This window comes from Gavia stellata, chromosome 9 (genome assembly GCF_030936135.1).
Source record: "Gavia stellata isolate bGavSte3 chromosome 9, bGavSte3.hap2, whole genome shotgun sequence".
Classification (NCBI taxonomy): domain Eukaryota; kingdom Metazoa; phylum Chordata; class Aves; order Gaviiformes; family Gaviidae; genus Gavia; species Gavia stellata.
In genome coordinates, this window is record NC_082602.1 from 24,994,447 (window position 1) to 25,010,371 (window position 15,925).

Genomic DNA, 15,925 nt, shown 5'->3' on the forward strand with positions numbered 1-15,925 from the left:
CACGAAGCTGGCTTCTCCTGGAACATGTGTGCAACATGATTGTCACTAATGCTCTGTAGCCAGCTGAGAGAAGATACTTTCCCCAAGTAAGTGAAATAAGCACTGAAATGTGGGATATATGATAACTTCTGAGGCAGAAGGAATAAGACCCCAGGCAAGAGAGCTCCAAACAGTACACTGTGTCTTTTTTTTTTTTTTTTCCTTCCCCCCATCTCTGAGTCTGTGGTGTTCAATTAAACCCTTTTCTCTATCCTGGTCATGGTTGCTACAGGTTTGCAAAGCTTTACCCAGCCTTCTGGATGATGATGTGTTAAATGCTCAGTTTGTGATAACCAGTTTTCTCCTGAAATGATACCAAAAGTCCATTGTTTTGATTTAAACTGTTTTCCAAGCATTTTGGTTAATAACGAAAGACAGTCCACTCCAAGAGAATCTAACTTGAGGAAGCCATGAAATTTAATTCATTTCTGCAACTTAAATATATAATCAGTGGCATATGGTAATACTAAATACAGGGGGAAATGTCATTGTTTAAGTCAAATTTCTGCATTTAGTCAAAACCCAATAGCTGTAACATCAAACTGTAGTTTCCATTGTACAGGAAATAGAGCATCATTTTTTTCAAAGAAAATAGGCATGTAATTGCATGCCTATTACATTGCTTATATAGCTTTATTTTTAGCTTTCTCCATGTTGCTGTTACTAAAGGGCTAGCAGAAGGGAAACTGTGGAGGGAGAAGAAACAAGGCAATACCCAGACAGTGGTAGAAAGGACAAAGGAGATGTCTGGGCTATGAATATATGCTCTTCCCCTGCAGTTGTTTCTGGGTGATAAGCTACTGTGCCTGCGCTGGGAACCCTGTGCCTTCCCCCTCACTTCTGCAGCCCTGCCAGCACTGAGGCAGTGCTGAGGTGAGGCTGTGTTGCTGTAAGGGTTGTGGAAATGCTTCTCTCACAGCTCTTTGCCACCATGCAACACTTTTCTCCTCCCCTAAGAGACAGGGGAAGGAACTATTTGCTTGTTCATTCTCAGTAGGAGGGACGGGGTTTATATCAGATTTGTGAAAAGCTGCAGGCAAACCATGTCTTTGCGTGGTTAGAGAATCCCAGAGAGATTCTCCAGATTCTGTACTTTCAACCTTACAAGTGATGCTTGCAGACCTTTGTTGCTCCACCACCGCCTTAAAGAGGAGCAGCTCAAGAACTTAACTGTTGTTACTGGAATTTATGCACAAAGAGGATTGCTTTTTCTGGATTTGAGAGCTTTCACTGGACAACGGAAGCAGAGTATTTTTTTAAAGTCTATCCAGCATCAGCCCATCTCCTCCCTCCATTAGTACAGCTCACTGGTGTACTGCTGGCCTTTCCCCCTCATTCTGTGGTACTCACTTCTGATCCTCCTCATCTCCTGGGTTCATCCTGGGCATCCACTGCTTCTACATTGCTTCTCCTTCATCTGCTTGCCTGGTTCTTGGGCATGACCCATAGTTCTCAGGTGTTCCTCCTCTTGGTCTCTAGCTGTGAGTTTCATAGTTTGCTTCTGATTTCTCTACGCAAACCAACAGTTTCCAGCTTTGACATAGCTGAATTCTCCTGTCTCTGTCTATAGCAGGGCCATGCTCAGTTATTCTGATAGAGCTGCTGACAGAGGTGCCATAATCAAATAGATACAGAGGACAGAGGGTTACAATTTTATCATTACCTGAAAGATTCTGAATTTTTTCTGCCTTCCTCACCCCGGCAGCGTCTCTGACTTGAGAGCATTTTGGCTGCTGTTTCTTCCCCTGAGCTCCATCTCCTCGTTGGTGTCTGCACACAGCCCCTTCCTCTTTTTCATAATTGACTTGTTTGCTCCTCCAGCCTTACACTTCATCCATCTTCCTATTTCCCCTCTCTGATCTACTCCTCATGTCCGCTTCCTTCATTTTTGCTGCTGGAATGTGAAGCATCTCTCCAGAAAAATAGAAGGTCTCTGTGAACTTTTACCATCCCCCCGTATTCCCTCTTCCTTCACCTCTATCATCTCCTCCCAGATGGTGGGACAAATACTTGCTCACATTCATTCTCAGGCTTGTAAAATTGGCGTATTCACTTCTCTTTCTTTTTCACGTGATGATGTGAAATGGGGATAATTCTACACATTTCTCTGCTCCTCGGAGCTGGGATCAGTTTGAGGAAAATGTTTCTGAGGCTGTTGTGGTCATTGGAGCGCTGCAGAGCTCCGAGTCTCACTATAGTGTTTGTCCTCTGTATCTCTTTGACTACGACAAATTGCTGCCACATTTGCTTCTACTCAAGATATGAAAGAAAAGCAAAATCAGACCCAGCCATTGATGAGTACAGGGAAGTTCATGGATCTAAAGAGCGTCCTCTTTCAAAGGGCCTTGTTATACACAGAGGTATTCCCAGTCATTACGTGGGTTTTTTTACTGCTTGCTGAAGAGGCACTGGGCAAAGGGGACTTCTGTCTGCTGGGACAGCACCTGGTTTGACCAGCCTCCAGAGCTGTTCTCACGGCTTTATGGAAATTGTGCATCTCAGTTTTTCAAGAACCAAAAAACATCTGTTGGGAGGTGGACACTTTGGGAGGTTGCTAGTTCTCTCCAGAGACAAATCTGCGGGACTAGGGTACCCTTGGTTTGTCAGAGTATTTTTGAGACCACGCAGCAAATTAGACAGATCAAGGAAAATAATAAATGCAATTTATTCTAGCAGAGTACATGGTAGCTAACTGCTCACAGAACTGGGAATTAAGTTACCAAAAAAAAAAAAAAAAAATCATTGATCATCAGCTGCCTAAAACTCAGCTTCATCCCCCCTGTTTTTCACGTGTCTTCCCATGGTTGCCTGCTAGAGAGAGCCCATAATTGCAGACTTTATGGGACTAGTGCCTTCTTTTTGTCCCTGTCCCTTATTTTTATAGGTTTCTTAATTAGGCAGCTAACGAGTACAGATTGTCTCTCAGAAGAAAGACTGGCACCATCGTGCTCTATTTTCCTGTGGCTAGATTTGGAGATACCAGTTTGTGTTCCTTTCATGCTGGCAAAAAATGCAAAGACAGCATTGCCAACTGTGCTTTTCATGACCAGGCAGTTGGTTTTGATCGATGCCTTGCTTTTTGCATGTATGGAGGGAGGAAGCTCTCTCAGTAGGCTTGCTTTCCTCCCGCTGTCACTGAGCTCCCTGGCCAGCCAGTCCTCCTAGCCCAGACAGATGTATTTGCTTGTTACAGAACTTCCCAGGTCACCTACATGAAAGAGCAATGCACGGATACTGTATTAAATCAAGCAGTTGTGCTCTGCCTGCTTGTTCAGGTTAGACGTGATACATAAACATGCTAGAAAACGGTTTCAGCAGTGCAGTTCAGACTGTGCAACACCCACCTTGAGGCACTGGCAGTTTTAGGAGGTTGCATTCCAGACATTAAGGCTCTTGTGGTGAAAATGATGGACACTGCCGTGCAGAAAGAGCAAAAACCTCAATAAAAAGAATCTGCCATGCAATCGTATGCTCTGATGACCACAGGTTTACCACATTCACTGGTCTTGCTCCTCTTCTCAGAAATTGTCATGCCATGGTACAGGGCAGGAACTTAAGAGTCTGAAAATAAAGTATATTTTGGTAAACTATCTATGAATAGCACTCTTGATTTTCACTTGCTGAATTTTCTCCTTGCTGGCTTCTTTTAGAGCATGCATAACTCAGGTTTACTTGACAGCACTACAGAAACAGACATGGTTGATATCTTGGGAATCAAAGACATGATGATTTTTTTTTAAAAAAGGCTGTCTAGCCTGTTTTATCCTTCCCAGCCTAATGGAGGTTTGTTTGGTACAGCACATCCTCTGATGATAATAACTTTCATCATTTATGAGCAGAAGTTTATTTTCTAGCGAACTAAAAATGTTCCTCCTAAGGAGGTTTTCCCCATTTTCTTCTGGGCCGATTTATGGAGCCTGAGATCTCAGTTTTAATTTTTTTTTGTGGGTTTTCTTCTCCTTTTTTTCTTTTCCTCTGCTGAAACCCTTCAACAACTGCTTAGACCATTTACAACAAGCACTTTCACAGGCAGTAGCTCTACAAAAGTGAGGAAAAAATCGAAGTAACTACCTATAATAACGAAATTAAATGCAGGTTTAAGTGTTTGTGAACTGCGACTGACTGAAAGGGTGCCAGACATTTTGTAAGTATACACAAAAAGACAGGCCCCTGCTCTAATCGGCTTATAAATTAAAAGGAAAGTACATTGGCAAGAGCAGAAGAGATGATATGACATGCTTTAAATAGTTTATAGGGAGCTGGAGGATTGTTGTTTATTTGGTGATGTTGGGAAAATATTTAATGTGCTTTGGTTAAACTCTTTATAGAAATGCTTCTCCTCCCCCAGTTTTCTTTCCCAATGACTGTTTTGGAGATTAAAAACAGCACGTTTAGAGTAGATGGAAAATGGAGAAACGTAATTCCAAATCGACAAAACCGCGAGTAAATCTTTATAGATACCTTTTATGTGAGTCAGGCTTTCTAAAGTAATTATCGTAATACAAGCAAGGACCAGCGCTTCACCGCCCCTGCGGACGGCGAGCCGGGGTCGCAGCTGGTGTAAATTGAGATACCTCCTATCTGGTATGCGTTGCCCTGAAGGAGGTGCGCCGTGGCCCCCCCTTACATGTTCCCGGGCCGGCCCCGAGCTGCGCCGGGCGGCAGCGGCGGCTCCCGGGGCTCCCCGGGCGGCGGCTCCCGGTACCCGGCGCTCCCCGCACCTCCGCTGCTGCCCCAGCGCTCGCAGATCACCGAAGCCTCTTAGCGTTTAAAGGGCTTCTGTAGCAAACCTACAATTTATTAAAAACAAAACAAACAAACCAACCAAACCCAAACGGGTTTATTTTTAGATTCGACTTGCCCTTGCTGTGGCCAGATGCAAAGTGGGGTGCAATTGCTTTTCCGGAGCCACCGGATCGGGGCAGGCTCCAGATGTTGGTCTGGAGAACTGGGACAGGTAAGTGAATATTTCCTTTAGTGCCGTCTTCCCAGAATCTGGAAGCTGACCCTGGCAGCTGGGAGACGTTTTGCTCCTTTCCCTGCTGTTTTATGTTGTTGGTGATATCTCCGCAGATAAGAGGCTTCGCTGCATCCGGAGTTCGCATGCAAGGCAGAGACTAATTGTGAAGAACGTTTTAGAATAAACACATTTCTCCTCCAAAGTTGTTTGTAAGGAACAAATGTATATAAAGGAGGTTAAACGGAATAATTTGTTTTCTTCCTTGCCTTTTACCACATAACGCACTAGAGTTTCGTTTTGAAATAGAGCCATCCTTAGCAGGAGGCGCGATGCAAGATTTCGGCCTGCAACCACAACGCTGATTTGAGCAACAAATGCCCCTGAAGCCTTGCTGACATCTTCTGATAATACAGGAGAAAAAAAAATTATAAAATAACGCCAGGATTCAGAAACTCGCATCCCTCTTTCGGAGGTCACCCAAAAAACTGAGCAGCTTCTGAAGTGGAGGCTTCAGGTCCCGGGTCAGTTTTAAGCGGTTATTGCAAGCTGTAGCTGAAGCCTTTGCAGCCGAACACAAATTTCCAGGCTTAAATTGCCTTCTTCCTGTCCCGGGATGCCAGGGCTTTGCACAGCTGAAATTGCACAGCCCTTTCCCCCGGATCCGCTTACTTCTTCCAGCTCAAAGCCCCGCTGCTCCGGGCACCCCTTCGCGGCTGTTTGTCAGCCTGTGCTGCGCTCGGCAGCCTCTTCCGAGGCGCGTTTTGAGCCCCGCTCCCCTCTCCGCCTTAGCGGGATGATTTCACGACAAGTCCTGGTTTGTACATTCCCTGCTCACCCCTAGCAGAGCCAGAGGTATGTTTCATCCTTCCCCCCCGTTACTGTTCATTGCGCAGTGACTCCGTGCCCCCGCAACCCCTGCCTGGGTAACCCGCGGCTGTCAGCGGCGCAGGGCTGCCTGCCCCCCGGGGCGATGGGCTCGAAGCGTTTCGCGGGGCAGAGAGACGAGGGGAGAGGAGGTTTCCACAGGAGACAGCGCTGCCCACGGACTTCCTCGGGCCCCAGGCCCGAGTGCCTCCACTTCGTGCGGGCCGAGCGCACCCAGGTGCGGAGCTTGCCGTCGTGGGAGACAACGGGTCCGCTCCCTCCGCCTCCCGGGCCCTGGTTCGGGCGGACGAGGAGCGCAGGTGGCTCCGCACGGGCACCGGGAGGAGCGGGAGGGGGTTCCCAGCCGCGGGGAGCCCCGCCGAGACAGCGGGCTGCCTGTGCGCTGGAAGCGCCCCTGGCCCGGGCTGCCCGGGGCGGCCGCCGTGCAGCGCTCGCTGCTCGTACCCGAACCCGGCCGGGCTCCCCGAGGGCGGCGGGCGGGTCCCCGCCGTGCGTCCGGCTCTTCCTTGCGGCTCCAGGCGCGATTTGTGCCTCTATCCCGGAGTCCCGCTGCTCCCCGCAGTCCCGGCACCTCCCGACCCCTGCGCGGGGGGTGTCCGCAGGTGGGTGCCGGCTCCCCCGCCGCGCCGGGCCCCTGACCAGCAGATGGTGCTGCGGACGCCCCATCCCCGGGGTTGCGGGGCCCCGAAGGACCGCACTGGGTCCGGCTCAGCCCGGCCGCTGTCAGCCCTCCGTCGCCGGGCCGGGCAGCGGCACCGGGGCCCTGCGTGCCGCCTGGCCTGGGCGAAGAGGGAAGCGGGGCGCGCCACGGCGGCGGCGGAGGGCCCACGTGTCCCGGAGTTCACCGGCTGCTGGCGTGCGGGGGCCCGGGGCTTGCCCGAGAACCGGCTGCTGGCGGGAGAGGATGCCCCGTTCGGATGGACACTCCCTGAGGTGGGCCATCACTCCCGGGATGCTCGGCAGCTCCCACCGATCCCCAGCCGGGTGCCACAAGCCTGCGCCCAGCGCCGAGAACGGCGGGCGCTTGCATCTCTGCAGCGCGCCGAGCCCGGGCCGTCCTGCCCCGGGCCATCCCGCAGGCAGCAGCCGCGGGCTGGCCCCGGCACGTGGGACATCGTCGGTCCCATCGAACCGTGCTGTCCTTCGCGCTCCCGATGCGGGCTTTCCGCACCGGGCGCTTTTGCTGCCGCCCCTTTCCTTTCCCCGCCGCCGGTCGGACACCGCTGGGCCCCGAGGCCGGCGGGAGAGGGCGGCCGGCGACTCGGTTCCCCGTGCCCAGGTTCTCCGCGGTGCCCGAGTGGCCTTCGTGCGTCGGCCAGGCCGAGGCGATGGCTCCGGCCGAGCCGAGCGTACCGTGCCGGAGCTCCGGGCTGCCGGCGGCCCCCAGCCCCGCTGTGCCCGTCGGGTCCCGCGGAGCCAACAGCGCTCAGCCCCGGGGGCCTCGCCCCAGCACCGCGGGTCCCGGCATGGCTCTCCCCGCGGGTAGGGCTTTTTTGGGGGTGATTAACCCCCCTTTCCCCCCAGCCCGGGCTGCCTCCGCTGCCTTACCGCCTCAGCCGTCCCTGCAGCCGGTGACAAGCTAGGGCCGCGCCGGGCGGCCGCCGCGCTCCGGCCCCGGTCCCGAGCTCCCCGGTGTCTCGGTATCCCGGCTCCGGCCCTGTTTTGCGCGGTGCGGGAGCTCCCGCGGCGGAGCCGGCGCAAAGCGAAAGCTCAGTGCTGGCGGGGCTGCGGTGGGCCGGCGGGCCCCGAGCCGAGGGGGTTAAACCAGGAGCCTCCCCTTACCTTCAAAAAGTTAAAAATGTCTGGAGCCTGCATCTCTTAAAGGGGCGGTGCTGGCTGCAAGGAGTCTTGGCACCGGCTGCGAGAAAGGCTGGTCAGGGGCGTGAGTTCCCCTCCACCAGCACCAAAACATTGCAAAAAAAGGCAGAGCGCCCCACACTTTAGATAAGGACAATTAGCCACCAGCGAGCCCCTGCAGACAGCGAGTTAATTAGGGGTTTCCTGCTCTCCGGCATGCCCTGTCCCAGCTCCTGCCCCCCCGGGCTCTTAGCCCTGATGGCACCTGGGCTGGCTCTCATGGCCACCTTCTCGCTGCCCTCCCAGGCCGGGGACAGGAGAGCGCTGCCGGTGGAGAAACCTCCAGGTGTGAAGGGAAGAACTCTCATTCTCCTTGATGTCAACACCAAGAGCCCTGTCAGGATAATCAGTGAGAATTTCCTCTCCCTGCAGCTGGACCCCTCCATCATTCATGATGGCTGGCTCGATTTCTTAAGGTAAGGCAGGAGCCCCCCGGCGCCCTCCCCACGCCGCCCGCAGGGCGCCCCGGCGGCCCCGCCGCCCAGCCCCGCCGGGCTCCGCGCTGCTGGCGGCGCTTGTTGTGACGGAGGGAGCGAGGCCATGGTTTCCATTAAGATGCACATGTTTGCAATGGAGAAACCATTTCGGAGACTTATCAGTTATGACTGCAAAAATGTCGTGCTCCTCTCGCTCCAACAACCGCTCCTCTGCAAAAAGCACAACACGGGGCCGAGGCAGCACAGGGAAAAAAAAAAACCCAAACCAGCAGCAGGAACGGGGCCGCCTGCCGAGCCGAGCCGAGCCTTCCCCAGGTCCCGACGGGCGGAGAGCGGGGTGTCGGCCAGGTCTTCAGAGCCCTCCGCTCCCCGGACTTCCAGCCCTGCGCGGGGGGCAGAGCCGGGCTGCAGCTGCGCTGGGCTCCACCGGCGGTGCGGAGCGGCCGCGGCCTGGAGGCGCTGGGACGGCCAGAAAGCCCTCTCCCTGCTGGGTAAGTCGGGGAGGGAGAGCGGGTCTCCTCCGCACGCCCGCTCCGAGGGTCCCTGCGGCTGCCGCCTCCGGGGAAAGAGCGGGGCGAGGAGGCGGGAGGGCGCGGGCGAAGCGGAGCCGGGTCGCCTCCCGCTTTCCTCCCCTCCCCGCTCCGCTCCCCTCCGCGGCGGCTCGGCCGGCGGCACGGTCCCGCGGGGCGCGGCCGGGCTGCGCGGGGCGCTGAGCGCTCCTGCCCCCGGGGCGCCGCTGCACTTGTCCGGGGGGCGCCGGGGGCGGGAGGGGAGAGCCGGGTCCCGCCGGCCTCCGGGCCACCACCGGCGGGCGGGGCGGCTGCCCGCCGCCGGGCCCCGCCGCTCGGCCGGCGCGGAGTCCCGCAGCCGGGCGCCGCGGCGGTGGTACCCGAGCCGGGCGGGGCGGCGTGGCCGAGGAGGGCAGCAGCGGATCCCGGAGCCCCACGGCCGCCGGTGCCTGCCGGCAGCGGGGCAGGGAGGGCCCGGCCCGGCCCGCGGCGCCCTCAGCCCGCTCTCTCCTCTCCCCAGCTCCCGGCGGCTGGTGACCCTGGCCCGGGGCCTGGCCCCCGCCTTCCTGCGCTTCGCGGGCAAGAGGACGGACTTTCTGCAGTTCCACAACGTGAAGAACCCGGCCAAGAGCCGCGGCGGGCCCGGCCCCGACTACTACCTCAAGAACTACGAGGACGGTGAGCTCCGGGGCCAGGGCGGGGGGCGGGCGCGGCAGCGAGGGGCTGCGGGCGGCGGGCGGTCCCGCTCCGCCTGCCCCGCGCTCCCTGCGCCCAGGCGGGGCCGCGCCGCGCCCGGGCAGCGCTGCCGCCGGGCACCGGGCAGGGGAGCCTCCCCCCGTAGCCTTTCATTCCCGAGCGGGGGGAGCCGGGAACTCGGCGGAGCCCGCCCGTTGCCGGTGGATCCGGCTGATGCCGGCCCCCGGGAACAAAAGGCCGGGACCGGGGACCGGGGCTTTTCGTCTTCCCCCCCCCCCAACCCCCCGCCGCGTCCTTTGCTCCCTTCGCTCCCAAGCCCCGAGCGGGCAGCGCCGGCCGTAGAGGGGGCTTTGCCCCGGCTGCTGGCGGGGACCGGGCACCGCAGCCCCGGGGTGCCTTTGCCCGCACCGCCCCGCGGGTGTCGGGGAGCCCTGCCTTTTCCCAAGGACCCCGGCGTCGTTCCGCGTTTCTCCGCTCGCCGCAGCCCCGGGGGTCCCCGCCGGGCTTGGTCGTGGCTGAGCCGCTCGGTCGCCGCCTGCCGCCGCTCTGCTTGTCGGTGCCCGGCCGGGGCTGCCCCCGCTCCGGGCCGCTCTGCCACCGTAGGTCCTCCCGAAAGTCACCGCCTGGCCCACGGCTTTCCGCTGCTCCCCTCCTCCCCAGCGGCCCTCAGCTACACAAAAGGCTTTCACCTTTTTCAGCCTTTAATTCACACAAAGAAACTTCGTAGAAAAGTCAGGGCCGAGTCTTCGTCTTAAGGCATTTATTTTAAGAAGCAGAATACCATGTCCGCATGCAAGAATTTAGTGATTTTTCTCTCTTGCTTTTTTTTTTTTTTTAAAAAGTATTTTTTTCTTACTCAATGACTTACAAAAATTAGCTGAAGATATTTCCATAAGTAATTTTGAAGGCCAATTAATGCCAGACAGATCCCAGCGGGCAGGTCTGTGGAACAGAGGAAGTTCTGCAGAGATCTAGTCAGCAGCACAGTGCTGAATGGAAAAAGCAGATGCATTTGCCAGTTTTCTGATGGCTCTTGCTCCCGCTGTTCCTCCACATAACATCTGATCTTACCGAGATGAATGTCCCTCTATTCCCACACGCAGGCAGGTGGGTTAAGTTTGCGTGCTCCATCTTTCACTTTGTCTCCTAGCCGGAGCAATCCCGATGTTATTCCTTGTTTTTCTTCTCCTCATAACAAATCTCAGGCAAAGGGTTTGTTCTAAGGTCTGCTGACTGAGATGCACTTCAGGAGAAAATGCTGACCAAACCTGCCACAGCCACCTTGAACAGAAGAAATTAAGTGTAGTGCATAAAATTGTAGATGGGACTCATACAAAACATTTGTAGGAATAATTTTTCCTGCATTCAATATTTCAACAACTTGCGGGAGAGAACTTAGACTTATTAAATGTCTTCACAACAGCTTTCATGTTAGGGAAGGACTGAAAGCTTTTGGGTTTTTTTCAGTTTTCCTCGTGGCAATAAAGTTGAAATGTAGCAGCCCTTCAAAATGAAGCTTCTCATAGAAGTTGTAACCACAGGACTTAACTTTTCATCACCTAAATATGGAACAGAACCATTGCGAATGTGGGTGAGGGAAGGAGGGGACACATGTGGTGTGTATCAAGCATCGGTGTAAATCAGAAAGGTGTGGTAAAAGAGATTTCCTGCCTGGAAGCAAAGTTTTCGTATTTGTTCTTAAGATCTGTGTGCAAAATTCAGGGCTATAGAATTGTTAGTAGCTCGCATCTTTTTGTGCTGAGGCTGCACCCAGTGCTTCACTAGAGGGATCCAGCTCTCCAAAATGAGATCCTGATGCCACTACAACTCTCTGCCCCTCTGTACTGGATGTGAGCAGCCATATTCTCCTTTTGGAGCATTGGTCTGGTTTTCGTTCCCTCATCTGTGGCTCGCCCAGGACCTGCCTGGGATCAGGGCATGCACAAATGTGCAAGCAGATGGCCTCTCTACAAAAACCTTACAGCCTGAACAGACAGCACAGAAAAAAGATGGCAATTGGTACCCGAGCATAGGGGAAGCCAGCAAGCATCCCACTAGGTACCCTTCCCCCTCCCCAAGTTATACAGGGTGGTTTGGGTTGTTTTCCATGTCTGTGGGCTTTTGTATGGCCAGCATCTATTTTCTGAAATTTCTTGTCTAAGCGGCACGGGAGTGGGGAAGAAGCTGAGGGGCTCGATTAATTAAAAAAGTCAGAAAATGATTAAAAGAGAAATCTGTGAATTTCTAAGCCTTGTGCATCACCTTAGTGATTTTTAGTGACACGATGAGTGATAGCTCAGCTGTTTTCTGCTTCTAGTGTTTCCCTTTTTGCCTGTTCGCCCTGTGGGTGCACACAGATGCCAGGCCTGTGACCCCAGTGTCTGGGCTCTCTTTGCAGCCCCCGTGGGTGCTCCCGTGCCTCGTGTTCCCATGCAACTTGTGCGTAGATGGGGAGGGAAGGGCACATCTTAATGTTCCTTTCAGCTGCAGCCACTCGATAGGGTGCTGGGCTGAGAGGTGAAGGGCACGTGTACAAGACTGCTTAGAGAACTGCAGTTACTAGTGAGTGAGTAACTCTGCGAGTGGTGGTCACATCGCAGGCAGCTGCACTCCTCTGTGTGCTCACAGGCCACCCCAGTGTGGCCATCTCAGGCATTCAGACAGGCAGGAGCAGCAACAGGACTGCCTTTGCAGCATCCTTCATGGATACTTTGCGCTGTGGCCACACTTGCTGGAGTTTTAATGAATCTCTGTACTACAGGGATCTTTGCACTGTAAATCCCCCTCTGCTACCCCATTGCCCTCCAGACCAGGTATTCCTCATTGCTGCCTTTGATGGTCTTTTGCTTCTCTGTAGTGCTCCACCTTCCTGATGATCTGACCCCAGAGATTCCTCCTACTCTTTTCCCTCCATTTAAAATTATATTTAATTCCCTTTCAAACTGTTACAGCCATGCATACCTCCTCCTTCTGAAAATTACCTTTACTTAGATCTGCCTTTGGGTTCACCAGCCCATCTTTGTCCTCTCCTTTCCTCCACAGAGAGTGTGGGTGCTCTCTGAGGGTCATAGTAGTTGCTTTTGACTTGTATCTAAAATGTACTTTGTTTTCCTGAAATAAGGTGTTTCCTTTAGGCTTCAGGGTCGTTCTTTTCTTGGGCAAATTCTTCCTGGAAGCACAGACCTGGAAGTATTGTGTAATACCAGGTGTGTACAGCATCTTTCCTTTGTAACTCCGAACAGCCTTGCCCCAGTCCAGACCAGTCATGTTTGGGCAGTAAAGGTAACAAAGTGGTGAGTGATCTGTGGTGGCAGCCTGTGATGCCCACGGAGAGGGTGCATGTGGCAACTTGTTTCAGCACTGCATATAAAGCTGGCACAGCGATTTCATCACCTGGTGGCAGATTAGTCCATACCTGACAGAGCAAATTGTAAAAGCGATTGCCTATGATGACTGGTTTAGGTGCAGTCCCTGTTGGTGGTAGCATGGCTATATGTATCCCCGAACTTTTAGAAGGTCATCTAACTAATCAGTTACATTAACCCCCAGGTATAATGTACACCAGGTGACTGCCATTCTGTGCAGCCTGTGCTTTGCATGAGCAGTCCTGGAGTCCACCCTATGTGGATATGGCATTGGCCAGCCTGAGGTCTGTTAGAAACAGAAAACCAGTTTAATGTATGTCAAGCTCTGTGGTACCAGGAGGTGGGGCTGTGCCAGAGACTTCTTGACATTTGATGATCAAGAGGTGTAACATTTTTAGCCTGAGAGACTTTTCTCTCCCTTAAATGGTGTTTCTCTGTATGTGCCCTGCTGAGTTCGTTTTTCTTCACCAGCTGTGCTGAGAGTTGTGCTTTGTTATCTAGAGATGCGTTTCTCTCCTGCCATAGGCCCAGGTCTGATCCCTGGGCAGGTACCAAGATGTAAGGTCTCATGCTCAGTCTATGTAGTAGACCTGCTTCTCCTTTTGCTATTGCATTGTCTACCAAGCAATCTGTTTGGCCTGTCCTTTCAACTGCCTCACACGTTGCCGAGGTCCAGTTGGCTCTGAGGAATGGGACAATAAGAAACATTGGTCTCCAGGAAAACAGGCTTGAGCTGCTCCTTTTTGGAGCAAATGCACAGGGCTACCTGTTTGCTCAGGCTATAGTTGCTGATACAAAACCTCTTCTGAAGTTGGGTTTGCTAAAACCTGACTCGTGTGCTGCCCTGAAGCTTGGTGTTGGAGTGTTAGGTGTGGTGTGGAGACCTGGAGTCCTTTCTGTTGGTTCAGCAAGGGGTGCTGCAGGTGCCGTCTCAGTGCCTGAACCTAGACCCCATTTTGGAAGCTCCCTGCTGGCGCTACAGCATGAGTTTGGTGGGCTAACATCGAACCTCCTTGACAGCCTCCCACCTCGAAGGCACACAGACCAGCTTTGGACAACCTGTGGTGGCATAAACATTGCTTATAGTTTCCCTTTTTGCGCATATGTGCTGTGAAGGGAAAAAGAGGTTACTCATAGCTGGAGTTCTTCAAGATTGTTGGCCCAAGCGCGTTGCTTCTCCATCCTGTCCCTCAGGCTTTCTGTAGCCTATTGGGATTGTGTGGCTGAAAAGAGACCAAAGGACATTTACCACATACAGCCAGCATGGCCCTGTGTGGGTCTTGGGAGGGAGAGGGGAAGGGGAGCACATATGCATGCTGTAGATAGTGCGTCAGAAAAGTTTCTGAGCTGAAGTGCATATGGACAACACATTTCAAAAATACTCTCTTAATTGCTGGTAAGTTACTTCCTTCTATTTTATCTCCTTTTTTGGAGAGGATACTGGGCATCTGGAAAAATGGCTAATTACCACAAAAAACTGGGAAAAGACATGTTTCTTATGCCTTCCATACTAGTCAGGAGATTTTGCCATATGGTGTGGAAAACTTCACATTATGCTACGTAATCCTGGCATAGGTTTTCTGGATGTCCTTTCAGTTTGGGATCCATTCCTCCAGACACCTTCAGGTACCTGGCACTGCATCTGAACCTTGAGATTTGTGCAGCAGTGGGAACATCATTTCACTCTTGCTCAGTCTGTATTGCACAGGCGGCTTCTAGGATGCTGTGCTTTTAGAGTATGTGCAAGGGTCTTAGGTATTGAGTGGAAGGGAAGATAATAAATGCTAAATGACCTGAGGATTCCTTTATATGTATGCGTGGTTGCACAGGGGCTGGAGCTGACCTCAGCCAGGGCTGCTGCTCGCACTCTTCTGCCCCTTCTGGCATGTTCCTGCCCTCTCCTATGCCTGGAGCTTGAGTTTACATGGTGAGTTAGTTCAGGGAACTCAGCTGGCCAAAACCTGGTGCTGGAGAGGTGGTTGCACTTCAGCTCGTTCAGCTGCCTGAACCGATTAATGGTGTGTGACCACGGAGGCATAGAGGACAGTGCTAGGAAAGGAAAGCCTGCAGTGAAAGGCGGGACTGCAGCAGTTCAGCCTTGGTCTGATTAAATCCTACAAAACTGTGTCCTGAAGGTGGTGAAGCTCATCGCTTGGTTCTCTGCCACCAAAAGGGTTGGTCCCCATGCCCTCTTTTTGCTTTGCACTGTGTCCTGCTGCTGCTTCCCTTGTGTTGGCTCTGGCACATTTCTGATCCTCTGCTAAGCCAGCAGAAAACTAATTCAGGGAAAAAAAAAGTCAACTGTTCTTCTGTGAATTTAGTGAGCAGGATCACGAGGGTCATCATGGGGTACAAGGGTGCCAGAGCAAGGGAGGGTTATTGCCGTGTGTCTGGGACAGCCCCTTTGGCTCTGCCAGCTCATAAAATGTTGCAGCAGGTGTATCTGAATGAAGAACCATCCTGTTGTCCCAGTAAAAATGAACAAACAAGTTTTTCTTTATTCAAGGAATCACCTTCAGTTCCTGGTCACCCAGAGCCCCTTTTTGTCTGCCTAAGCACCCCTCAACAGTTTAGGCATCTGTCCTTTCAGAGCTTGCAGAGGGAACAGTTGTTTTTTCACCCTCCGAGTGTTTAAAACTCAGCTCCTTTGGGAGGGCTGCACCATTTCAGACATTGCAAGCACTCAGTCCCCAAGACGGGTACTCTGATGACATACTCTGATGTCCTTCAGTCTTCCAGGATTTGCCAGATCTGGGGCTGCTCCGCGACTTGGTGTGAGCTCCGAGGCAGCCTCCTGCTCTCTAGTTCCCAGGACCACGGCTGCAGGGGAAGAGCTGCAAGCTGCTCTGCCTGGCAGGGTTTTCGGTGTAAGGAGCTCCAGTGCTTAGATGTTTCCTCAGAAATTAAAAAAAAAAAAAGGCTGTAGAAATCACCTTACACACAGTAAGGGAGATACTGCCTATGCAGGAGATACTTAAAACAGGCAATCTTTGGATCTCCATTTTTTCTTTTTAAATGTCAAACTGTTTTGCTAGAATCATGCATGAAAATTGCTTTAATAACTGCAGGAAATGGCACAATCAAACAATTAGATCCTGATTTGTTAGCTATTTGCTGGTATATGGGTGAGATGAAAGATTTCTATGTTTATATGTTTGCTTGTTTATAATAAGCATC

General features: G+C 53.1%; 1 protein-coding gene across 1 annotated transcript in view; it reads left to right on the top strand.

The window, feature by feature from the left end:
- The first annotated feature begins 7,897 nt into the window (after positions 1-7,897).
- Positions 7,898-15,925, top strand: part of HPSE2 (heparanase 2 (inactive)) — a 112,038-nt gene continuing 104,010 nt past the window's right edge. Inside the window, exons 1-2 of the mRNA XM_059820955.1 lie at positions 7,898-8,157; positions 9,208-9,365. Of these exons, the coding sequence (XP_059676938.1) occupies positions 7,898-8,157; positions 9,208-9,365 (418 nt within the window). The remainder of the gene's footprint in view (positions 8,158-9,207; positions 9,366-15,925) is intronic.